The sequence below is a fragment of the Rhinoraja longicauda genome, chromosome 1, assembly GCF_053455715.1.
Source record: "Rhinoraja longicauda isolate Sanriku21f chromosome 1, sRhiLon1.1, whole genome shotgun sequence".
NCBI classification, from domain to species: domain Eukaryota; kingdom Metazoa; phylum Chordata; class Chondrichthyes; order Rajiformes; family Arhynchobatidae; genus Rhinoraja; species Rhinoraja longicauda.
In genome coordinates, this window is record NC_135953.1 from 22,103,960 (window position 1) to 22,130,747 (window position 26,788).

General features: G+C 44.7%; 1 protein-coding gene across 1 annotated transcript in view; it reads right to left on the bottom strand.

Moving 5' to 3' along the window:
- Positions 1-13,918: 13,918 nt before the first annotated feature.
- The window catches only part of skor2 (SKI family transcriptional corepressor 2), an 83,231-nt gene continuing 70,361 nt past the window's right edge, over positions 13,919-26,788 (bottom strand). Inside the window, exons 8-9 of the mRNA XM_078409368.1 lie at positions 15,688-15,779; positions 13,919-14,297 (exon numbers count right to left, since the gene is read on the bottom strand). Coding sequence (XP_078265494.1) covers positions 15,717-15,779 — 63 coding nt within the window. The 3' untranslated portion in view covers positions 13,919-14,297; positions 15,688-15,716. The remainder of the gene's footprint in view (positions 14,298-15,687; positions 15,780-26,788) is intronic.

Below are 26,788 nucleotides of genomic sequence, written 5' to 3' on the forward strand. Positions count from 1 at the left end.
CACACATGCATACCCATTATGCCTACGTATGCACCCTTATCAGAATATAAGATATTGCACCTTGTCAGAATATAAGATATTGCACAGAATATTATTATAAAAATAAATATCATAAATGAATATATCAGTGTTGCACAGAGGTAGGTATTGCACAGAATAAATATTGTCTATGTGGGATGTGCTTTCAGTGCAGAGTTCAGTGTGGGGATGGCCTTAGGGTAGAAACTGTTTGTTAGTCTTGTGGTGTGCGCTTTGATGGACCTGTAGCGCTTTCCTGAGGGCAGAAGGGCAAACAAGTGATGTAAAATGTGCTGACTGGAAGGGTGTATGAAAGTAGAATCTGATCTCACGTCAACTGTATACCCATTCTATTATTCTGATTTGGCAATTCTTCATTGACCACAAGTGTGCCCATTGTCAGTGCCCTGAACAATGCCAATCTTTCCAGTGTCTTCCTGGGCACATAGTTCCACTGGCAACCCAGCCTTCATCATATTGGCAGTGTACAGGCCGTGTAGAACTACCCCATACAAATCTCACCCACCGTGGATGGGACTTGCCCGCCGCAGCTGGTGGAACCGCGACCCTCATAGAAACATAGAAACATAGAAAATAGGTGCAGGAGTAGGCCATTCGGCCCTTCAAGCCTGCACCGCCATTCAATATGATCATGGCTGATCATCCAGCTCAGTAACCCGTACCTGCCTTCACTCCATACCCCCTGATCCCCTTAGCCACAAGGGCCACATCTAACTCCCTCTTAAATATAGCCAATGAACTGGCCTCAACTGCCTTCTGTGGCAGAGAATTCCACAGACTCACCACTCTCTGTGTGAAGAAATGTTTTCTCATCTCGGTCCTAAAAGACTTCCCCCTTATCCTTAAGCTGTGACCCCTGGTTCTGGACTTCCCCAACATCGGGAACAATCTTCCCGCATCTAGCCTCTCCAACCCCTTAAGAATTTTATATGTTTCAATAAGATCCCCCCTCAGTCTTCTAAATTCCAGCGAGTATAAGCCTAGTCTATCCAGTCTTTCTTCATATGAAAGTCCTGCCATCCCAGGGATCAATCTGGTGAACCTTCTTTGTACTCCCTCTAAGGCTAGAATGTCTTTCCTCAGATTAGGAGACCAAAACTGTACACAATACTCCAGGTGCGGTCTCACCAAGGCCCTGTACAACTGCAGCAGATTGCTCCTATACTCAAATCCTCTTGCTATGAATGCTAACATACCATTCACTTTCTTCACTGCCTGCTGCACCTGCACGCTTGCTTCCAATGACTGGTGCACCATGACACCCAGGTCACGTTGCATCTCCCCTTTTCCTAATTGGCCACCATTCAGGTAATACTCTGCTTTCCTGTTCTTGCCGCCAAAGTGGATAACCTCACATTTATCCACATTATATTGCATCCGCCATGCATTTGCCCACTCTCCTAATCTATCCAAGTCACTCTGCAGCCTCCTAGCATCCTCCTCGCAGCTAACACTGCCACCCAACTTCGTGTCATCCGCAAACTTAGAGATGTTGCATTTAATTCCCTCGTCCAAATCATTAATATATATTGTAAATAACTGGGGTCCCAGCACTGAGCCTTGCGGTACCCCACTAGTCACTGCCTGCCATTCCGAAAAGGTCTCGTTTATTCCTACTCTTTGTTTCCTGTCCGCCAACCAATTCTCTATCCACCTCAACACTGAACCCCCCTCGTCGGAGACCGGAACATGCCGTGGACTGGGGACCCGCGGGCCAGAATCCACCCGGAAGGCCTGGCTCACCCGCCTCAGATCGAGGCCCCATGGGAACCCACCTGGAAGACCAGTAAGCAGACCGGATGCGGGAGGGAATGCATGGCCTCGACAGTTGGAGGCCCTGCAGCAGCCTGGGGCTCGGCTGGTCCTGGCACCGCTCCAAGAGGCCAAGCACAAGGCCCGAACGTGGCCTACAGCGGTGGAGCTGTGGTGGAGGACACCAGCCAGGCAGACCCTGCAACGCCGCCAGGACAACGGACCTTCATGGTCAGATCAAGATCCCTGCACTTACACAACCGGGACTTGAAAATGGCACCAAACTGGTGATGCTGTATACTGTATTTCGGAAAAAACCTGGACTCAACCCTGACACCCCAAACAACTTCAGACCAATCTCCAACCTACCCTTTCTGTCCAAAGTTTTGGAATGCGCTGTAGCTTCTCAACTCAAACATCACCTCTCTACCAATAACCTGTATGAAACATTCCAATCCGGATTCTGCTCCAACCACAGTACTGAAACTGCACTCCTCAAAATCACCAACAACCTTTTCCTCTCCTCTGACGCTGGCAACCTCAACATTCTCATCCTACTCGACCTCAGCGCCGCCTTTGACACCATAAATCACTCCATCCTCCTCACCCGTCTTGAAACCACCTTTAACATCACCGGCACTGCCCTATCCTGGATCAAATCATACCTCTCCGACAGGCACCAGTTCATCTCCATTAATAACTGCAAATCCCCCACCGCTCCCCTCCCCCAAGGTGTCCCCCAAGGTTCAGTTCTCGGCCCCCTCCTCTTCATCCTGTACCTGTTCCCCCTTGGTCAATGAATCCGCCGTCATGGTCTCAATTTCCACTGCTTCGTCGATGATATCCAGCTCCTCATCTCCACCAAGTCAATCTCCACCACCACACACTCTATCTTGACAAACTGCATCACTGAAATAAAATCTTGGCTTCAATTCAATTTCCTCAAACTAAACTGCGACAAATCTGAAATCATCATCATTGGACCAAAAACGCTCACCAAATCCACCCACAACTTCACCCTCAACATTGATGGTTTCCCAGTATCCACCTCCCCTCACATCCGGAATCTTGGAATCATCTTTGATCAAACCCTCTCCTTCGACAAACACATCAAACACATCACCAAGGCAGCCTTCTTCCACCTCAAAAACATCGCCCGTCTCCGTCCATCCCTCTCCTCCACAGCTGCAGAAACCCTCATCCATGCCTTCACCACCTCCCGTCTGGACTACTGCAACAGCCTCCTCTATGGTTCACCCTCAAAAATCATCAATAAACTCCAATACATCCAGAACTCCGCTGCCCGTTTACTCACCCACTCCCCGACCCGTGACCATATCACCCCTGTCCTTTACAAGCTCCACTGGCTCCCCATCCCCCAGAGAATCCAGTACAAAATCCTCCTCATGACCTACAAAGCCCTCCATAACCTGGCCCCATCCTACCTGACTGACCTCCTCCACACACTCCCACACGTACCCTCCGCTCTGCTGCTACTAACCTCCTGCCCCCCCCCCCCATCCGGACCAAACTCAGATCCTGGGTGGACAGGGCTTTCTCCATCGCTGCTCCCACCCTCTGGAACTCACTACCTCAAACCGTCAGAGACTCCTCCTCACTCACCACAACATCACTGAAGTCTCACCTGTTCAACACTGCCTTCAACCACTGACCGTCACCTCACCTTATTTTTCCTTTTCTGTTCGTTTACTTATTTATATATTTTTTTTCTATGTTTTAGTAAACCATGTAAAGCGTCTTTGAATTTTTAGATAAGCGCTATACAAATGTAATGCATTATTATTATTATTATTATTAGTAGTATTAGTGTAGTACTGTTGTATATTTGAACTGTATCAGAGATGCTTATCTAATATGTATCTAAGTGCTTATCTATACTGGTACTTGTACTAAACTATATACAAAAATGAATTTCACTGTACCTCAGTATATGTGACAAATAAAGTACCATACCATCTCCAGCTGCAATGATAAGAGAAGCATTAACAGCTCAACACCGTCAAACTTTCATAATCAGAATAAGATATCACAGGAAAATAGGAGCAGGAATAGGGCACTAGGCTCCTCAAGTCTGTTTTGCCGTTCAAAATGATCATGGCTTACGTATACTTGTCTCAACTCCTCTTCTACACCAGTTTCCCATAACCTCAATTCCTCGAGCTTTCAAATATTTGTTTATTCAATATTACCTTCTGGGATAAGAAATTTCTAGGCACCTCGATTTGAAATGACCATTCCTTATTTTGCAGTTATGTGCCCCTGTTTGCGAATTTCCCTCTAGTGAAAACTTCTCAGCGTCTCCCCTGTCATTCTCAAGGGGAAGGTGAGCAACCGGAAGTTATTATGCACATCGGCACAATAAAACATAGGTAAGACAAGGGGTGAGGTCCTGCACAGTGAATATAAGGAGTTAGGCAGAAGATTAAAAAGCAGAACCCTGAGGGTAATAATCTCCAGATAACTCCTGACACCATGTGTTAGTGAGGATAGGAATTGGAAGATAGAACAGATGAATGCATGGCTCAGGAATTGGTGCAGGGGACTGGGATTCCGTTTTTTGAGTATTGGGATCTCTTCTGAGGCAGAAGTGAACTGTACAAGAGGGACAGATTTCATCTGAACAGGAGGGGGACCAATATCCTTGCATGGAGGGGGACCAATATCCTTGCAATATCCTTGCATCACTAGTGCTACTTGGGAGGGTTTAAACTAGAGAGACTGGGGGGCAGGAACAAGAGTAATAGACCAGTAATTGGAAGGAGCGGTGGGAAGGTAGAGCTCAGGACCAGTAAGTCTCAAAGGAAGGACAGGCAGGGAGAGATGAAGCAATACGGTGATCTGATCGGCTGAAGTGTGCAAGGAGTATTGTGGAGAAAGCAGATGAACTTAGAGCCAGAATCGTTGCTTAGGACAATGGTGTTGTGGTCTTTGCGGAAATGGGGTTGCGAGTGGGACATGACAATGTTCCAGGATTTCAATGTTTCAGACATGATCGACAGGTGGAGGCAAGAGAGGTAGAGGAGTTGTGCTACTAATCAGGGAGATTGTCACAACGGCACTCAGAGAGGACCTACTGGGGGTTGGTGATGTGGGTAGAAAAGGTACAAGCACTTTAATGGGATTTAGAGTCCCCTCAATAGCAAGCAAGAGGTAGAGAGAGGTATGTAGGCAGATTACCAAAAATGCCAAAGCAATAGAGTTGTCTTTTTGGGTGACTTTAACTTTGCCAGTAATGACTGGGTCTTGATCAGTACCAACGGCTTAGATGGGGCAGACTTTGTGAGGTGTATCCTGGAGGTTTTCTTGAAAAAGTATGTCTATTTTCCAACCCATGAAGGGAACATACTGGACCTTGTGTTGAGAAATGAGCCCGGCCAAGTGACTGGTGTTTCAGTGAAAGAGCATTTTGGAGATGACAACTCCATAAGTTTTAAGATTATGTTGAATGGGAGAAGGCTGGACCTTGCAGGAAGATACTAAATTGCTGTAAGGTAAACTACAAAGTCATTTGGCAGGAGCTCGGGAGGGTACACTGGGAGCGGTTGTTAAAGGGCAAGTCTACATCTGATTTGTGGGAGTTTTTTAAAGGCTAGTTCATCGTAGTTCAGAACTGCGTGTTCCAGTAAGGAGGGGGAATAAGAATAGCAAAGTAAGGAAACCTTGGTTTACTAGAGAGGTAAATTTGGTCAATAAGAAAGAGGAAGAGCATGCAAGGTTTAAGAAGATGGAATCAGACAGGGCCTTTGAGGAATATGAAAAAAAAGAAGAAAAGAACTCGAGCCAGTGATTAGGCAGTGCAGTGGGAGAGTTGCTGCCTTACGAGCCAGAGACCTGGTTTAAATCCTGACCACGAGTGCTGTCTGTATGGAGTTTGTACATTTTCCCCATGACCTGCATGGGTTTTCTCCAGGAGCTCGATTTTCTTCCCACAATCCAAAGACGTACAGGTTTGTAGGTTAATTGGCTTGGTAAAGTTGTAAATTGTCCCTCGTGTGTGTAAGATGGTATTAGTGTGTGGGGATCGCTGACCGGTGTGGACTCGGTGGGCCTAAGGACCCATTTGCACGCTGTATCTCTAAACTAAACAAAGGCCAATAGGGCACCAAAATGGCTTTGGCAAGTTGGATTAAAGAAAGTCCTAAAGCTTTTTAAACATATTAAAAACAAGGAACCAACAAGGGAGACGACAGGACCACTCAAGAATAAAGGAGGGAATTTGTGCTTGAAGTCTGGGGATGTAGGCGAGGTACTAAACGAGCACTCAACTTCTGTTTTCATGAAGAAGGACATGGAGGACTGTGAGATCAGTGCAGAGAATATTAATACGCATGGGCAGTTTGAGATTAGGAAGGTGGAGGTGTTGGGACTCTTGAAGACCATTGAGTCGGGTAAATCCCCAGGACCTGATGGGATTTATCCCAGGTTATTGAGAGGCAAGAGAAGAGATTGCGGGAGCCTTGACAAAGATCTTTGCGTCTTCTCTAGCCACAGGTGAGGTCCCAAAGGACTTGAGAGTAGCTAATGTGTAAGAAGAAACTGCCCAGATGCTGGTTTAAACCGAAGATAGATACAAAAAGCTGGAGTAACTCAGCGGGATAGGCAGCATCTCTGGAGAGGAATGGGTGGCGTTTTTGGTCGAGACCCGAAACGTCACCCATTCCTTCTCTTCAGAGATGCTGCTTGTCTCGCTGAGTTACTCCAGATTTTGTATCTATCTGTAGCTAATGTTGTTCTTTTATTTAAGAAAGGAAGTAGAGTGAATCCAAGGAATTATAGGCTGGTGAGCCTCACATCAGTAGTAGGGAAGCTATTGGAGAGGATTCTTCGAGATATGACTTTACTTTGGAAGAGAATGGGTTAATTAGGGACAGTCAGCATGGGTTTGTATATGGCAGATCGTGCCTTACTAACTTGTTCGGGTGTTTTGAGGAGGTGACGAGGGTGATCAATGCGAGTAGGGGTCACAAAATGCTGGAGTAACTCAGCAGGTCAGGCAGCATCTAGGAGAGAGGGAATGGGTGACGTCTCGACCCGAAACGTCACCCATTCCCTCTCTCCTAGATGCTGCCTGACCTGCTGAGTTACTCCAGCATTTTGTGAATAAATACTGATAGAAGATAGATGGTTGTGATGGAAGGATTTATTCAGGCTGGAGGTCTGTGACCAGTGGAGTTACGCAGGGATCACCAAGATTGCTGGGGTCGCAGACTGTGAGTTTAAAGGAGATGTGCGGGGCAGGTTTTGTACACAGAGGGTGGGGGTGCCTAAAACACGCTTCTGGGGGTGGTGGTAGAAGCAATTACAATCGTGGCATTTATAGACTTTGGATAGGCACCGGATATGCAGGGAATGGAGGGACATGAATTATGTGCAGGCAGATAAGAGTTGGTCTTGGCATTCATTCAGCATGGACATTGTGGGCTCAGGGCCTGTTACTGTGTTGTACTATCGTGTGCTTTCCACCAGCTATGGCCTGTCATAAGAAAGCAAAACTTTATTACGGTGTATCACCTTGATTGAACTAATATACCGTAGATTGAACCTGTACTGAACTGAGGCCTCTGGAGACACTTTTACATTTTTTCAGCAGAGACATTTACAAAAAATACATTTTATGTGACATATCTAAAAAATACTTTATTAATCTTGATCTGGATCTGAAACATATTTGCTGTTCGGATGGATTTTCCAGTTTGACCTGTTGAATTCTGCAGTTCAGGCTCATTATAATAGTAAGTTTCTATTGCTATTGGTATTCATCAGTGGGTGTTGGTTTGTCAGAAACCACTGCTGTGATTGAGAATGATCAGCCATGATCACATTGAATGGCGGTGCTGGCTCGAAGGGCCGAATGGCCTACTCCTGCACCTATTGTTTATTGTCTATCATCAGTAATTTAAAAGAGGCTGCTTTTTAAAAAAATCATATAAAATCTGAGCATTACTTGCAAGGAGTTCATTTATTCGTTGACTTTTTGTCCTAGGCAAGATATGACGAGATATCTTCTTGAGTTGCTGCAGTCGTTTTGATGAAGGTACTCTGATAGTGTGAGGGATTGAGAATTTGGGGATTTGGATGCAATGGAGATGAAGTAATGGTGATAACAGCAGCACCCCCTCCAAATGTGTAGTTTAGATTATTGTCACATGTACCAAGGTTCAGGGAAGACAGGCCCAAAAGGCTGGTGTAACGCAGCGGGTCAGGCAGCATTCCTGGAGAAAAGGAATACTGTAGGTGACGTTTCAGGTCGAGACCCTTCTTCAGACTGTGAGTCTGGGAAAGGGGAACGAGAGATATAGATGGTACTTAGGAGAAATGAATGGAAGATATTCAAAAATGCAATGATAATCAAGGAAACGTGGGGCACATAATAGGCCATTGTTGGCCATTGTTGGCTGTGGGCTAGGTGACAACGATTATACAGACAGAGGAACTCAACAAGACGACAGTAAAACTAGTACCACGACTAGAGTGGGCGAGGAACGGAGAGAGAGGGGAAGCAAGTGCTACTTGAAGTTAGAGAGATCAATACTCGTACTGCTGGGTTGTAAGCTGCCCAAGTGAAATACGAGATGCTGTTTCTCCAATTTACATTTGGCCTCACTCTGACAATGGAGGAGTCCCAGGACAGAAAGGCCAGTATGGGAATGGGAAGTGGAGTTAAAGTGTTAAGCAACTGGGAGATCACATAGGCCGAGGCAGACTGAGCAAAGGTGTTCAGCAAAACGATCGCTGAATCTGCGTTTGGTCTCGCCAATATCTTGGCTTTTTTCGTGCATGTTATCCAATCATCGGAACGACTATACATGATGACAATCAAGCCGTCTACAGTGTATAGATACAGGATAAATGGAATAACATTTAGTTGAAGATAAACTCTAATAAAGTCTGATTAAAGCTAGTCCGAGGGTCTCCAATGAGGCAGATGGTCGGTCAGGACCGCTGTTTAGTTAGTGATAGGGTGGTTCAGTGGCCTGATAACAGCTGGCTCGACAAAACTTCCCTGAATCTGGAGGTGTGCGTTTTTACAATTCTGTAACTCTTGCCTGATGGGAGAGGGGAGAAGAGGGAATGACCGGAGTGAGACTTGTCCTTGATTGTGCTCGTGACTTTGCCGAGGCAGCATGGAGTCTATTTCTTGTGGTCTTGGATGAAGCTGTTCCCAAATCATGATGTGATGCATCTCAATAAAATGCTTTCTACAGCACATCTGTAGAAGCTGGTGAGAGTTGTTGGGATCATGTCGAACTTCGTAAGCCTCTCAGGAAGTAGAGGCATTAGTGTGCTTTCTTTTCCATTGCTTCAATATGGCTGGTCCAGGACAAGATGCTTGTGATATTTACTCCTAGAAACTTGAAGCTTTCAACCATCTCTACTTCGGCGCCGGCAATGAATGAGTACCGCTTCACTTCCTCCTTCCTCCTAGGAACTATCTCCTTTCAAACAATCTGTGTCTGACATTGAGGGAAAAGTTGTTTAATTGGCACTAGGTAACAACGTCCTGAATCTCCTTCCTGTACTCCATCTCTGCACAGTTCTGGGTGTATAAGGAGTAAAGAAGGGGGCTGAGAACACACCTTTGCGTAGCACCATTGTTGAGGATTATCACAGAGATTGATTTGTTACTGATTGTGGTCTGCTGGTCAGGAAGTCGAGGATCCAGTTGCAGAGGTGAGTGCTGATTCCAAGTTCCATGAGTTTGGAGATGAGCTTGGATGGGATAATGGTATTGAAAGCAGAGCTGTAGTCTGAATGGAAGTCTGAAGTAGGTGTCTCTCTTTTGCAGGTGTTCCAGGGATGAGTGTAGGGCCAGGGGGGTGGCATCTGCCCTGGACCTGTTGTTGCGGAAGGCGAACTGCAGTGGATCAAGGCTGCTTGGTAGACTGGATTTAATGCGTTCCATAACCAGCCTCTCAAAGCACTTCATGATGGTAGATGTCAAGGCCACTGGACAGTTTTCGTTAAAGCATGGGATCTTGCTATTTGGCAAGAGGGTTGATAGAGGTCTCCTTGAAGTAGGTGGGTACTTCAAAACGTAGGGAGAGATTAAAGATGTACGTGAACACTCCTGTTAGTTGGTCCATGCTGTTCCTAAGGACATGGCCAGAGACTCTGTCCGGGTCAGTTGTTTTCCGTGGGTTCATCCTCAAGAGGTCCGATCTAACCTCTGCAACAGGGACCCTGAGAAAAGGCACATTTGAGTCTAATGGGAAAGATGAAATTACCCCATTGGCCTTTTTCTCAAAGCAAGCATAGAAAGCATTAAGTTCATCAGGTAGGGCCGCACTATCACCAGCAATGTTGCCTGACGTCAGTTTGCAGCCTGTTACAGTATTCATACCGTGCCACAGTCTGTGTGTGTCCGAATGATTATACTGGGATTCAGGTTGTCCCTGTGTTGTCTCTTGGCATGCTTGATGGCTTTCTGACGATCATAGCGAGCTTTCTTGTACCGCTCATGATCATTCGACTTGTATGTAGTGAACCAGGCCTTCACCTGGCAATGTGCCTCACGGTCCATCCATGGTTTCCGGTTGAGGAACACTCAGATTGTCTTCTTTGGCACACACTCCTCTACACACTTGCTGATGAAGTCAGTCACAGCAGTAGCATAGTCATTCTGGTTGGCTGCAGAATCTCTGAATATGGACCAGTCCACTGACTCCAAACATTCGCCTAGGATGCCATCTGTGGCCGCCGACCTGCATTGAACTTTCTGAACCGGATCTTCCTGCTTCAGATTTTGTAGGTAGAGGGTAGAGGCACGGCTACGTGATCAGATTTACCGAAATGTGGCCGAGGAATGGAGCAGTAGGCGTTATTTATGGATGTGTGGCATGTTAGAGGATGTTCTGAACCCTGGTGGAACAAGAGACATGGTGATGGTACTTTGGTAGAAGGCCCCTGAGGTTGGCTTGATTTTGGTCTCTGGCTGTAATGACCAGGGCTTCAGGGTGTTTGGACTCAAAAGTGTTGTACAGTTAATTTGTCCACATAGGGAGGGATGTTGACTGCCGTAGGGATAGTGGCGATGAATTCATTCGGTAGGTAGTAGTGACGGCACTTCACAGTCAGATATTCCAAGTCCGGGGAGCATGAGTTCGCCAGGACCACCACGTTTGAACACCACGAGGTATTGATTGGAAAGCAGACAACCATGCATCTAAACCTTGCCTGAAGATGCTGTGGGGTGAAAGGAAATTCGGCACGACCCCAGCAACCCTCATCAACTTTATCGGGATGATTTGGGAACAGCTCCATCCAAGAATGCAGGAAATTGCAGTGATTTGTGGACACAGCCCAGTCTATCAGGCTAATCAACCTCCCTTTCATGGGCTCCATCTACACTTCACGCTGCGTCTGTAAGGCCGCCAGCATAATCATGGACCAGTTTCACCCAGATCACTCCATCTTCTCCCAATGACCATCAGAAGTGTGAAAACACATACTTCAAGATTCGGGGACAGTTTCTTCCCAGCTGTTATCAGGCAACTGAATGTTTTTCTCACCAGCTAAAGTGCAGTTCTAACCAACCATCTAATTGGTGACCCTTGAAGTATTTTTTATTGGACTTTATTGTACTAAATGTTATACCCTGTATCTGTACACTGTAGAAGGCTTGATTGTAATCATGTACAGTCTTTTTGTTGACTGGATAGCACACAGCAAAAAGCATTTAACTCTACCTCAGTACATGTGACAATAATAAACTAAACTAGAATGGAGTTTATTATCTTAAAAACTCATTATTTAAGAAATCAAAATAGCAAAGAAATACTGTACCAGGGAATAAACCAAAGCAAATCAAAGACAAGGAAGGGTGAACAACAAGGAAGCATTAATCAATTTTTGAATTTTAAGATAGAATGAAAAAATATCAATATTATCATGATAAAAATGATAAACCAAATGAAAATCAATAAGAAAACAAAGATTGAATTACAAAAAAAACATGAGAATAATATGGAAATTGAACAGTAATATTTAAAGCAGAGATTAATAGAGTTCAAAGTATATTTCTATTAAAAGATATCTAGCCAAAAGTAGAATGGCATGTGTAAATAATGAACATTAAAAATGTGTGCAATTTAAAAGACATACACAATATTTTGAAAGGTATGCACAACAAATATATATTTTAAAAGAAGATGTGTAAAGGGAATAGAATAAACTGAAGGAACAGCAAAATTACAACTAGTAAGGCAAAGTGGACATAAGAACTGAAAATATCAAAGACTGAATGAAGAAATAGGTATGTTTTTTTTACATTATAATATCTAATAAATAACGAGAAGCACAGTAATAAGAAGCATAAATAATGGTGGCAGAATGAAGATGGAGGTAATTTGCACTGTTTCACTGAAGAGTCTCCCAAAAAAGAATTGATAACTGAACAAGAATCCAAGATAGAAGAAAAGCCATATTAGACAAGCTACACAAATTAGTACAAACCCTAAGTGCAGATCAATCCCATTGTGTATTAAATGCATTTGGAAACATTTTATATTAATTCATGGAATGTTGACATCAGTGGAAGGGCTGACCTTTGATGTCCATTCCTGTTAACCCCAAAGTTCATTTCACATTTATTAATTTACACTCAGATTGTACATATGGATAATCAAAGACATTAGGCATAAGTATGCATGACTAATTTACAGGAAAAAAACCCATTCTATTGAATTAATTGCAGCAAATTGGATAATATCCATTGATAAAGGGGAACCAAGAGCAAAGAACAACGTTTCAGTAGGGAAGAGGAAGTTGTGATCAATTTGATCAGGATGCACAAAATAAGAGTCTATTTAATTTATCTGTCATAAAATTAAGGAAAGAATTGGGCAGTGATCCTTAAAGGTCATCCATTAACCCCAATGGAAACAGCTGGTGATCATCTGCTCAAGACAAGGACGACAACCATCCTGGCCACTCCTTCTTCTCCCCGCTCCCATCAACCCAAAGGCATAGAAATGTGAAAAGGCAATCCTCCAGATCCAGGGACAGTTTCTTCCCAGCTGTTATCAGGCAATTGAACCATCCTAGCACAACTAGAGAGCAGTCCTGAACTACTCATTGGATCGACCTCATTGGAGAACCTCAGATTATCTTTGATCGGACTTTACTGGCTTTATCTGGCACTGCATGTTATTCATGTATCTGTACACTGTGAATGACTCAGTTGTAATTATGTATTGTCTTTCCGCTGATTGGTTAGCATACAACAAAAGTTTTTCACTGTACCTCAGTATGCGTGGCAATAAACTAAACTTAAACTCAATGAAGTTCAACCAACTTATCGATAGTGGGCCGCATGGAGGATGCTAGAATCAAGGGAGCAGCCGGAGCAAGAGCCTTCAACAAGGTAATCAAATTGAGAAACACAATATGCTGAATAAATTCAGCACACTGTACCTACATTCTGCAGCAGCAAAGAGCTATGATTAAAAACATACACAGTGGGAAATCAATGCAGTAATCCCATTTTCTAAGGTTTGAGGGAAGGATAAATAACTTTTTTCATTAATATTTACAATTTAGGTGCATATTTTTTGTACAAAAACACAGATTTACCAAAGTATTTTACTTCTATATTCCAAAAACAATCCATTGCCTTCACTGCAGTAATTGGTATATGATAGGCTTTATTTATTTATATTCCTAATTAATTAGGGAGTTGCACAAAGGATTTAAATACATTGTAATAATAACAATAATATTAAATACACCCAATATTTAAAGCCAAAATATTTCAAGTGATAGAGGATACTCTTATTTAACCATTAATAAATTAACCAGGCAAGAGCAAGGGAAGAATTGGATTAAAGCTGTTTTTTCCTATCCAACTGTTTCAATGTTTCAATTGCTCCCTTCCGTCTTGGTCCTAATGCAATTCAAATCCATAAAAGAAGAGTTCAGTTTATAGTATTTCACCAAGAAGAACATACAATGGATCAACCAATGGTCTTCCTGAAGTCTGCACCCATGTACATGTGCAAACACACATCCATATACATTGTACTTCATTTATCCACTGGGTTCACAGACTCTTCAAAGTGCTTGCCCGAGTCTTAAATCGGGCCATTGATCTCCTAAAAATGGGCTCACCAATCTTCTTAAGAGTGATTCCAACAGTCTTCTGTGAAATGTTCTTCATGACCGTCCTATGATGAAACCACAAATACCCTAAAAATGGACTCGCCAATCTTCTTTAGGTGAGTTCACCATCCTCCTTCACATGGGAAAAATATCTAAATGTAAGCACCACCGACTTATGAAATCAGTTAACAGTAGTTCTTTGTGCTACTAATAAAGTATGAACTATTTAGGTCTCTTGGGAGTCAACAACTGTGTATTTTCCATTGTTTGAAAATTCTGAATAAGTCTCATTTTCAATTCTTTGTCTGATCGTTCTTCTGATGTGTAGGATTTGCACCTGGAACTTTGCTCTGTGGTTATATCTTACAAATGATGAGCACTGCTACATGCTACTGTGTAATTAAAACAAACAGTACATTTAGAATGGAATACAATTGCTTTATAATAGCAGAGGAAATAATAGAACAAAAGGGGCCCATCAAACGGAGTTAACAAGCTGCTGTATTTCCAATGGATACAGAGTGCTGGAGTAACTCAGTGAGTCAGACAGCATTTCCAGAGAAACTGGTTCATATACAAAAGGACACAAATTGGTGGAGTAACACAGCGGGTCAGGCAGCATCTCTGGAGGAGATGGATAGGTGATGTTTTGGGTTGAGTTGTAGAGGGGGGGGGGAGAAGAAAGCTGGAAAAGGGGAAAGGCAGGACAAAGAGTGGCAAGCAATAAGTCAACATAAGTGGGGGGGGGGGGGGGTTGATAGGTAGATGGTTGGAACAAAGGCCAGGTATAAGAATGGAAGATGTGAGATAAGTTTGAAGAATTGTGCATTGTAAAGTCAGAGGAGAAAATTTGCAGGGGTATGGGGGGGGGATTGACTGGATGAGAGAAACAGGCAGGGCACAGGTTAGGGAAGGGGAGGGAGAAAGACAAAGAGGGGTGTGGTAGAGGTTACCTAAATCTGTAAAAGACCAACCTGAAACTTTATGTCCTAACCTGAAAAATCATCTATCCAGGTTCTCCAGAGATGCTGCCTGATCCGTTGAGTTACTCCGGCACATTGTGTCTTTTCTCCAAAACCGGCACATGTATTGCCTTGCATCGGTTTCCATTGGGCATGGACTCTTGACACAGAGTTTTCCCCAGCCTATTTCTGCCCACCGAATCCGCGCTGATCAGCGATCCCCGCATATTAACACTATACTACACACACTAGGGACAATTTACATTTATACAAAGCCAATTAACCTACAAACCTGTACATCTTTGAAGTGTGGGAGGAACCGAAGATCTCGGAGAAAACCCACACGCTCACGGGGAGAACGTACAAGCTCTGTAGAGACAGCACCCATAGTCGGGATCGAACCCGGGTCTCTGGCGCTGAAAGTGCTGTAAGGCAGCACCTCTGCAGCCGTGCCACCAGGCCTTCCCATTCTTCAGGGATGGGAAATTCTTTTGGAAACCGCTCCACACCACCCTTCTGTGACAATGTCGCTGCCACACTAGCAAATGTCTCAACTCACAAAGGGAGCCGGTTGCTTGCTTTCACACAAATTTATGGCCAAACTTTGGAGTCCTAGTTCTGTGAAGGTACCTCATCAATAGCGTATCTGAAAGCAAGCCAGAATATATATTTTTCCTCCTGAACAGGATGTCAATGTAGGCCAGTTATTTTTCTCCTCCACCTCCTTGCCAGTTAAAGAATCCTGCTGCAGAAATAATTCTCAGCAAACTCTCCATTATAGTGTGTGCACAACATAAAGTTAGTCACCTGTACCGACCTGAAACTTCAGTCCAGTTCATTGACCATTTAACTTTTATTCAGCTGCGTGTTGAGCCTTTCTTTCCTCATCAAACTTGCTGCATAAGGAATCTGGAGGAATGAGAGAGAGAGAGAGAGAGATGCACTGCATGAGGTACAGAATGAGTAAATCACCAACAAGGTAAAGAGAGGGGATGATTGTGGATCTTGCCTAAATGGAATTGGAAAGATTGAGAACAAGAGGTCTCGCGGAATTTGAGGTAAACCTGTGACACAAATTGGTGATCATATGTGTATGTTAGGATGGAGAAAGAATAAGGATAACGGGTGACAAGTGGCTAGTGGAATTTCCCAAAGATTTATACTAAATCTCACATATTCACAAGAACCCGTGCAAAGGGGTAGAGAATGCATATTCCAGTTTATGGAAATACAGTGGCTTATGTTGATGGGAAATTAAATGTGATCGAGTTAATCTACTTGAGGTTTTAAAATTATTTTTTAAATTTGGTAGTGTAGATGCAAACGTGTGTATTCTCAGGTGTGGGGATCAAGAGCAAATCCACAGATAAGTCGTTTAGATGTGAAATCACTGAACACTTTTCCCCACACACGGAGTACTTGAAATGTGAGATTTTGCTCTCCAAGAGGTTGGCATGTTAACTTAATTGAATGTTTCCTGCCTGTCAAGGATGGGATTTTATTGGAGAAGGAATATGAGTCTGAATCAAATGGAGATGACTACAGATTAGCCTTGATTTGTTGTCTCATAGTTTAACTGTGTAAAAGCATTTTAAATTCTCATGGGGCACTGGGATTAGGTTTCTTGATTAAACATTTAGCTTGTGTGTTTGTCAACATGTAGATGGCTTATTACTGAATATGAAGTTAGTTATTGTCCTGTAGCGCAGTACGTATAGGTAGTTCAGATTCTACTGTGGCATTGGGCTTGGTTTTGACGGCAATCTGTTCGATGACGTTGAGCTTGGCGGTGGTAAGGCCTTCAACGTTGAGCTGCAGTAGCGCTAAAACCACGACAGTTGGCGGCATTTGACGGTGCCGCCTGGCCTGGGGAGCCATGGCGTTTTGCGGTCTGTAGACGTGGCAAAGACATTACTTTCGCTTAAAGGGCTTATGAGCCTGTAAGCTACTCGTGGGGGTGGCCGCGTAAAGGCTGTCTTTGTCTTCCCGGGACAGTGCCTTCTGCGAGTGTGGGGACCCAACACAGACAGTGGAGCACATAGTCACCAGTTGCCCCAAATACCGGCCACCGAATGGTGAACGAGGTCTGATTGACCTGGACGATGACACGTTGGCATGGCTCGTCTCAACAGAGCTGCAGGTCTAAAAGACATACAACAGAGGAAGAAGGGCTAGGTTTTCTAGGTTGAGCACTTATACTGGTGTTGTAGCACAAGTACTTTGTGTTTTAACAGTATTTCAATGATTGGATGGGTTGCAGCAAGAGAAAGCCTACTCCTTTTCCTGGGAATAGCCAACATAAAACAGATAAGGTGATTGTTCAAACTCTGGACATTCAGGAAAATTAGGGTACTATCAGAATGTTTTATAAGACAGCAGCAACAGAATGAAAGGGTAGAGACTGCTAAGCAAAATTCCAGGCTATATCAGGGTGCTACTATATTTTAATGGTTTGTATTTCATCTAAATGTAGTTTTACCAAACTACAAATCAGTCTCGCCTATCTGTCTGTCTGTCTGTCAAGTTTATTTGTCATTCCACCCTTACAGATCATGCAACGAATGGGACGAAACAGAGTGCCTCCAGGGGCCATAGTGCAATACAAATGCAAAACATATAGACAGGGGATGACAGTGCAGTACAATATGATACAGTGCAATACAATTGGACAGTGCAATACAATACAATACATATAGACAGGAGATTAAAGCATGTAAACGGTAAAAGGTAATTTGTTAAAGATGGCATGAAAAGGGTATGCAGGAGCTGGGAAAATAAGAGCCAAACAAAACACCTTTATTTACCTTTCCCAAGATCTCAAGTAGAAACATTTAGTTTCTTCCGCTTTTGCACTTCTTAAACATTTGAATCGCATGGTGCTGTTACGTGGAGCTTTTAGCACCATGTGATACAAAATGAAGTTAACAGATTGGAAATAGAGTTTGCCTACATTTCTACAAATTTAACCAAACAGCTCCTGCTGCAATTGTAATCTGGGATTAATTTTCGTGACACGATGCATTTGATAATGTTATTCCCCAGGCAAAGCTCCCTTTGGAGAACAGCAAGAGAACCTGGGGCATGCTTATCCAAGAGGTGTCTGCCTGCTGGGGCAGCATGCACAACACAGCCTTAATCCCACCAAGATGAGCTGGAGGACCAACAACATGATTAAAATACTTACTTTCAACCATGGACCATTTCCAGTACAACAAAACCACCCTCCCCAACACCCCCTTTGGTCAACAGCTAAAGCCTGGCCTGGAAGAGAAGGACAAGTCCTATGCCTTTGAATGTGCAAATGTGCAATATCCAGTTTTTTGTGACCAACGTTTTGATTACAAATGAAATTTGGTCTGGTGACATTGACCCATTGAAGGGAGATCTGATAGAAGTATGTAAAATTGTGAGAGGAATGGATAGGTAAGACACTCAGAATCTTATTTCCTGGGTAGAAATGTTAAGGACTAGAGGGTATAGATTTAACGTGAGAGGAGCAAAGTTTAAAGGAGATATGCTGCAAAAAGTTTTTTTTCACAGAGAGCCGTGGGTACCTGGAACATGCTGCCAGGCTTTAGATAGGCACATGGATATGCAGAGAATGGAAGGATATAGATCACATGCAGATAGAAGAGATTAGCTTAATTTGGTATTATGTTGAGCACAGACATTGTGGGCCAAAGGGTCTGTTCCTATGTACTGTTTTATGTTCTACATCTACGTTATGCTAGCTCATCCTTTAGGATGGACGGGAGCTTTGATCGCCCCGTCAGATGGTTTGACTGCCCTGTGATGTATATGTGATGTAAATGCCAGTGCCCCCTTGACGCCAAGAGCAGAAGCTGGCCAATGGGCTTGTGCCTTGTGACTGAGGTCAGATGACCTTCTAGGGCCAATGGGCTTGTGTCTTGTGACTGAGGTCAGGTGACCTTCTAGAAGTTTCCTGGTGAAGGATCAGTAATAAAATCTTCTTACAAGATGTCGGGCGTATATTCATTGTGCTAGCCACAACAGGGTCTTACAAAAGACATTACATGCCCCAACCGCGGGAGAATAAAGATAAAGAGAAAGAAGTTTGGACTTTTTTGCCTTCCAACACAGTGAGGAATGTGGAGAATCCCCTGTGGTGGATGTTTATGTTAACTTTTATGTAGTTGTGTGTCTTGTTGCTATTTTTTCGTATGGCTATATGGTAATTTGCATATCACTACAACTTAATTGGTACATGTGACAATAAAAGCCCTTTGAAACCTTTGAACCTTTGAATTGCTCAGCATTTGGCACTTGAACATTCCTTGCTAGTTTTACTTAGTTGATCATTTACTCCTGGCTATGAGATCACTCTTTTCACTTCCCGATTTCTCCAACATGGGGATGGGGGAGCAAAAGTTCAACCTCACTAAAGCTATGTTTGTCCCATGACCAACCTCACATCTTCTCCACAAGGATCGCAGAGAGAGAAGATTTACAGCCAGGCTTTGTAATGAGTAGGATTTAAACCTCCTGCCCTAAAGCACCAGTGATGAAACAAGTCAGCGTCCTCTCATTAAATGCACTGTTTGAATGGAAAGCTACCATTCATTCACAGCAAGAAAATAACATATTTGTTCACCAATGCAATGGTGAAAAGAAATTATGGCGAAACACCTACAATCTGGGAATAACTGTGCATTGTTCCCTGAAGGTGGAATCTCATGTGGATAGGGTGGTGAAGAAGGCGTTTGGTATGCTTGCCTTTATAAATCAGAGCATCGAGTATAGAAGTTGGGATGTAATGTTGAAATTGTACAGGGCATTGGTGAGGCCGAATCTGGAGTATGGTGTGCAGTTCTGGTCGCCAAATTATAGGAAGGATGTCGACAAAATGGAGAGGGTACAGAGGAGATTTACTAGAATGTTGCCTGGGTTTCAGCACTTAGGCTACAGAGAGAGGTTGAACAGGTTGGGTCTTTATTCTTTGGAGCGTAGAAGGTTGAGGGGGGACTTGATAGAGGTTTTTAAAATTTTGAGAGGGACGGACAGAGTTGACGTGGGTAGGCTTTTCCCTTTGAGAGTGGGGAAGATTCCAACAAGGGGACATAGCTTCAGAATTGAGGGACAAAGGTTTAGGGGTAACATGAGGGGGAACTTCTTTACTCAGAGGGTTGTGGCTGTATGGAATGGGCTTCCGGTGGAAGTGGTGGAGGCTGGCTCGATTTTATTATTTAAGAGTAAATTGGATAGGTATATGGATAAGAGGGGATTAGAGGGTTATGGTCTGAGTGCAGGTAGATGAGACTAGGTCAGGGAGAATGGTCGGCGTGGACTGGTAGGGCCGGACAGGCCTGTTTCCATGCTGTAGTTGTTATATGTTATATATGTTATATGTTAAAATAACGTGTAATCTGCCACTGAGATCGGATGTTTATTACACTGTGTCAAACAGTCTTTGGCTGGTGAACTGTAACAGTGTACCAAGCAAGATTGTTAACACCAATCTATAGAATTGCCCAGCCAAATCCCACACATTCCAAACAACCACATAAGCCACTAAAGGCAGCTGACAACTTTCAAGTGTGGGATCAATGCTGACGGAACTTTCAAATTTGAATGGAAAAACAAAACCTAATTCTAGTATGCTGGCACTAGGCTGAAACTTCAGTGTGGTACAAATGGGTGCTATATGGTCATAGTTACCAGAATTGAGATAAAATGCTGCACTGTGACCCCCTGTGAGTCACATCTTCTCTGAGATGCAGAAGAACATACAGAATTTGAGGTAGAACATACAGAATGACAAGGTAGATATGAAGAGATGTTTCTCCTGGCTGAGGAATCTAGAAATAGTGCTTACTGTCTCAAAATAAGGGAGAGGCCAGTTCGGATTAAGATAGTGAGAAAATTCTTCACTCAGTGGTTGGTGAATCGTTATAATTTTTTACCCTATAAGACTGCGGAGGCTCGGACATTGGTTGCATTCAAAGTAGAGATCAATGGTTTTCTAGTTATTAAAGAAATCAAGAGATATGAAGATGCAGCAAGTAAACATTGTTGAATCAGATCAGCCACGATCTTGTTGAATATCACAGCAGACTTATAGAGCTGAATGGCTGACTGATGCTCCTATTTATAATGTCATTATGTTCTTGTAATCTTGCCACTAGAGAAGTAGATACTGTTCTCTGCTGTTATGAAGAGAATGGAATTTGCTACATAGTAAACATAACTTGACATTTTTATAGCTAACTCCATGCTCACGTCTCAAGTATTTTTCAAGGCAATGTAAAATAGGACAGTCTATTGCTTAGGAGATTAAAAAGAAAAACAGGAGAGGCAAAATTAAAAGTTAATGTACAGGCTTTTACAGAGGATCTTGAAAGCAGGTCATAGAACACAGATAGAAAGGCCCTTTGGCTCACCATATCTATACTGACCATAATGCCAATCCAAACTAATCCCATCTGCCTACATTGGTCCATGTCTCACCATTGCCTGCCTGTTCACCAGTCTATCTAAATGCCTCTTAAATATTGCTATCATATCTGCTTCTACTGCCACCCCTGGCAGTGCTTTCCAGGCACCCTAACATTCTCTGAGTAAAAAATCTCCTTGAAACGTTCTCCCTCTCACCCCAAACCTTTGCCTTCTGGATATTTCCACCTGGCAAAAAGATTGACTTCCCACCCTGTCTGTGCCTCTCATAATTTTATATACTTCTTTAAAGTTGACCTTCTGCCTCTGACATGCCAATGAAAATAATCCAAGTTTATCCAATTTCTCCTTATAACTAACACACTCCAATCCTGATAAAGTCTACTACACTCTTGCAAAGCCTCAACATCCTTCCTATACCGTGGAGACCAGAACTGCACACAATATTCCAAATGTGATTGAGCTAAAATTTTATAATGTTGCATCAGGACTACCCAAACTTTGTACTCAACGCTCTGACCGCCGAAAGCAAGCATGCCATACATCATCTTTAACACCCTATCCACCTGTGTTAGCAGCTTTAGGGAGCTAAGGAGAGAAGTGAGATAATAAAGCAGAGATATTGAGAGAGGAATTACAGAAGATACGAGAAGAGGAGCTAAAGGATTTACTTTGAACAGTGGAAAGAGTCAAGCGAGTGGGCATCACAGTAAGTGGATAAGATAGCGTGGTGAGGTTTTGCTAGCATGGAAGAACTTGAAGTGACAACAACAATCTTAAGGTCCTGATCAAGGGGAGGCAGTGAAAGTTGGCAAGGAGAGGGCATTGATTGTTTGAGCGTTATTGTGTATCTAGACTTGATTAAAATACAATGTTTCATAATGGATACAGGTGTAGACCAAGTATCACTTGCACCTCACTCTGCCAGTTGATGGGATCACAACTAATCTACATCAACAACACTTCTGCAAACTCTCCCTGTAACTTGCTTCATGCCTATGTGTTGAATATGACTGCACATGCACAGACATTGGGATGGAGAATGCCAAAGATTCATGATTTTTTGTATGAAGAGATTTATCCTCATCATTGTCTGCTTATCTCCTTACATAGTTATAACACTATCCTCTGATTCACAAATTAAATCCAATAAATTGTCCAGGCTGCAGAACTGAAATGAAAACAGAAAATACTCGAAACACTCAGCAGATCAGACAGCATCCGTGGAGAGAGAAACAGAGTTAATGTTTTGAATTGCAAAGTGTTTGCAGCATTGTCTGTTTATTTTCTCTTTCAAGGCTGTTTAATCCAATGTGGGGCGAGCAGGTAAAGCTCTGATTTCCAAATTCTGCAGACTTTAGAAGCCAACAGCCTTTTATGTATCTCCCATGCTTTTCACCTGGGACTGAGCGATACTCTGGGGAAATGCAGATGCTGGTTTACACAAAAGGACACAAAGTGCTGGAGTAACTCAGTGGGTCAGGCACTCATCTCATGGATGGGTTATGTTTTAGGTCGGCACCCTTCAGCAGTTTGAAGAAGGGTTCCGACCAATAATGTCACCTATCCATGTCCCCCAGCAATGCTGTCTGACCCGCTGAGTTACTCCAGCACTTTGTGCCCGTAAATTTGATTCCCGAAGCTTACGTAATTCTGAAGGATAATCATTGATGTAATGCAGTGACAAGGTCATTGGGATATGCTATTTAAAATCAGTTAAAGCCACAAGCAAACAAATTGTATATGAATTGCCCAACAGAAAGTAGATACAGCTAATGCTTGACTGGTTCATTATGTGCTTCCTACACTGTTCATGATGGCAGGGCCTTCACAGTCAAACTGTGATTCTGTCAGTTCTCTAAACTCCAAGAACCCAATGCTGCTGAACCAGGCAGGTTTTGCATTTGGCTTCCTCAATTTCAGTCCCACTTCCGTCCTGACTATCAAATAGCCCACTGGTCACAATTTAGATCCAAAGTTGAAGAAAGGTAACTCAAAACAAAATGATTGGTTACCATGGAAATCTTCTCACCACAAATCTTCTCACCTTTTTACTGAAAGTAAGCATGCAGGTACAGCAGGCAGTGAAGAAAGCTAATGGCATGTTGGCCTTCATTCCTGCAGTTGTAAAAGGCCCTGGTGAGACCACACCTGGAGTATTGTGTGCAGTTTTGGTGTCCTAATTTGAAGAAGGACATTCTTGCTATTGAGGGAGTGCAGTGTAGGTACACAAGGTTAATTCCCGGGAGGGCAGGACTGTCATATGATGAAAGAATGGAGCAACTGGGCTTGTATTCCCTGGAATTTATAAGGATGAGAGGGGATCTTATAGAAACATATTAAATTATTAAGGGATTGGACAAGCTAGATGCAGGAAATATGTTCCCAATGTTGGGGCTGTCCAGAACCAGGGGCCACAGTTTAAGAATAAGGGGTAGGCCATTTAGAACTGAGACAAGGAAACACTTTTTCACCCAGAGAGTTGTGAATTTGTGGAATTCTCTGCCTCAGAAGGCAGTGGAGGCCGATTTACTGGATGCATTCAAAAGAGAGTTAAATAGAGCTCTTAGGGCTAGAGGAATCAAGGGGTATGGGGAGAAGGGAAGAACGGGGAACTGATTGTGGATGATCAGCCATGATCACATTGAGAGGCGGTGCTGGCTCAAAGGGCCAAATGGCCTACTCCTGCACCTATTTTCTATGTAAACAAGAATTTTTAAACAACTATTTTCTGCAAGATAGGGAAATTTATTTGAAACTAGACCAAGTGGACCGGTTGGGCCCATTCCGCGTAGAGGGGGGACAGGGAAGGGGAGAGGGTGTCACTGAGTGACCCATGGACCCAAAGCCTCTCCTGTATTGGTGTAGCACCCTCAACCCCCCCACTCATTCCCCCTAATCGCCCCATCCTCCCCCCACTGACCCACTCCATCCCCCCTACCCACCACCACTTGCTCCTCCCCTGCCCCCACCTCCACTTGCCCCTCCCCTACCCCCCACTCCCCCTAGCCCTGCCTCCGCCCCCATTTCCCACCCCATCCCTATTCCCCCCTCCCCCTCCCCTCACACCCCCACTCGCCCCCACCTCCCTCCCCTCCCCCTACCCCCACTCTCCCTGCCCGCACCCCACTCTCCCCCCATCCCCAATCTTCCCTCCTCCCCACCCCCACTGTTCCGGTGGGGGGGGGGTGGTGAGCGCATTAGTTAAAGGTCCTGGGGAGGGGGGGGAGCGCATTAGTTAAAGGTCCGGGGGGGGGGGGGGGGGGGAGAGAGTGGGCAGGGAAGGGGAGTGTGTGAGCCCTGGACCCAAAGCCTCTCCTGTATTGGTGTAGAACCCTCAACCCCCCAATCAATTCCCCTTATCCCCCCCTCCCATACTGACCCACTCCATCCCCCCCTACCCCACCCCCACTTGCACCTCCCCTGCCCCCACCCCCACAGCCCTGCCTCCACCCCCCTTCCACCCTCCCCACCCCTATTCCCCCCTCCCCTCACCCCACCTCCCTCCCCTCCCCCCACCCGCACTCTCCCGATCCACACCCCACTCTCTCCCCCACCCCAATCTTCCCTCCTCCCCACCCTCACTCTACCCCACCCCCCTCTCCCCCACCCCCACTCTTCCCTCCTCCCCACCCCGCCCTGCCCTCCTCCCCAGCCCTAATCACCCCCCCACCCCCACCCCCACTCTCTCCTCTCCCACCCTCCCCCTCCGCCCCACTCTCTCCTCCCCCACCCCCACTCTCACTCTCCCCCACCCCCCATTTCCCCCCACTCCCCCTTTTCCCCCACCTACCTTTCCCCACCCCTCTTTCCCCATCCCCCTTTCTCCCCACACCCCTTCTCCCCACCCCCCTTTCTCCCCACCCCCACTCTCTCCTCCCCCACCCCTCCCCCTCTTCCCCATCGCCACTGTCCCCCTTCCCCCCCACTATCTCTTCCCCCACCATCACCCCACTCCTCCGCCTTCCACCCCCACTGTCCCCCTTCCGCCCACCCCTCCTCCTCCCCACCGCCACTCTCCTCCATCCCCACTCTTCCCTCCTCCCCACCCCAGCCTGCCCTCCTCCCCAGCTCCACTCTCCCCCCCCCCATCCCCACTCCCTCCTCCCTCACCCCCTCCCCCTCACTCTCTCCTCCCGCACCCCCACTCTCACTCTCCCCCAGTTAATGGCCTCTTGACATAATTGTTCACATCATCCTCCTCTGGCACCTCTCCACCATGGGCCAGTCGGTTGGGACTTCTCCAGTCTGCTACCCTTCCTGGCCAGAAAATCATCTTCAATAGTTTTTTACATGCCTGCAATGTAATTTCTGTTAATTCTGGCACTTAGTACTGATTTCTTCCTATTTCTCATCTAGAACTTGGAACGTAGAACAGTACAGCACAAGAATAGCCATTCGCTCCACAATGTCTGATGCTCAGACAATCTCATATCTGCCTGCATATAATCCATATCAGTCCATTCCCTTCATATCAGTATGCCTATCCAAATGTCTCCTAAATGCCACTATCGTATCTGCCTCCTGGGACCACTCCTGGCATCGTATTCCAGGCACTCACTACTCTCTGTGTAAAAACCCGCACGGAACAACTCCTTTAAACATTGCTCCTCAAACTATGCCTTCTAATATTCAATTTTCCCATCCTGAGAAAATGGTTCTGACTGTCTACCTTGTCTGCCTCTCATAATTTCACATACTTCTATCAGGACTCCCCGCAACCTCTGGCATTCCAGAGAAAACAACCCAAGTCTGTCCAATAGACAATAGACAATAGGTGCAGGAGGAGGCCATTCGGCCCTTCGAGCCAGCACCGCCATTCAATGTGATCATGGCTGATCATTCACAATCAGTACCCCGTTCCTGCCCTCTCCCCATACCCCCTGACTCCGCTATCATTAAGAGCTCTCTCTAACTCTCTCATGAAAGCATCCAGAGAATTGGCCTCCATTGCCTTTTAAGGCAGAGAAGTCCACAGATTTACAACTCTCTGAGTGAAAAAGTTTTCCTCATCTCCATTCTAAATGGCCTACCCCTTATTCTTAAACTGTAGCCCCTGGTTCTGGACTCCCCCAACATTGGGAACAATCTCTCCCTGCAGCTAATACACCTTAAACCAGGCATTATTTTGGTAAGCATCCTCGGCACCTTTTTCAAAGCCTCCACACCCTTCCCCTATGGAGTGACCAGAACTGCACACAATACTCCAAATGTAGTCAAACCAAAGCCAGATAAAGCTGCATCATGATATCTTGACTCATACACTTAATGTCCCGATCTATGAAAGTAGACTTACTATGCAAGCAGTCTTCTTTACCATTACTTGTGTTGTCCCTTTCAGGAAGTCATACTTGCTCGGAATAAACTCTAACTGCCATTTCTCCAACCATTTCTCTTAGCAGATCTATATCCCACTGTATACTTTGACAGCCTTCCTGAAAGTTCATGCCCCAGCGGTTTTAGTGTCATCTGCACACTTATTAACCAACCTGTCTACCTTTACAGCC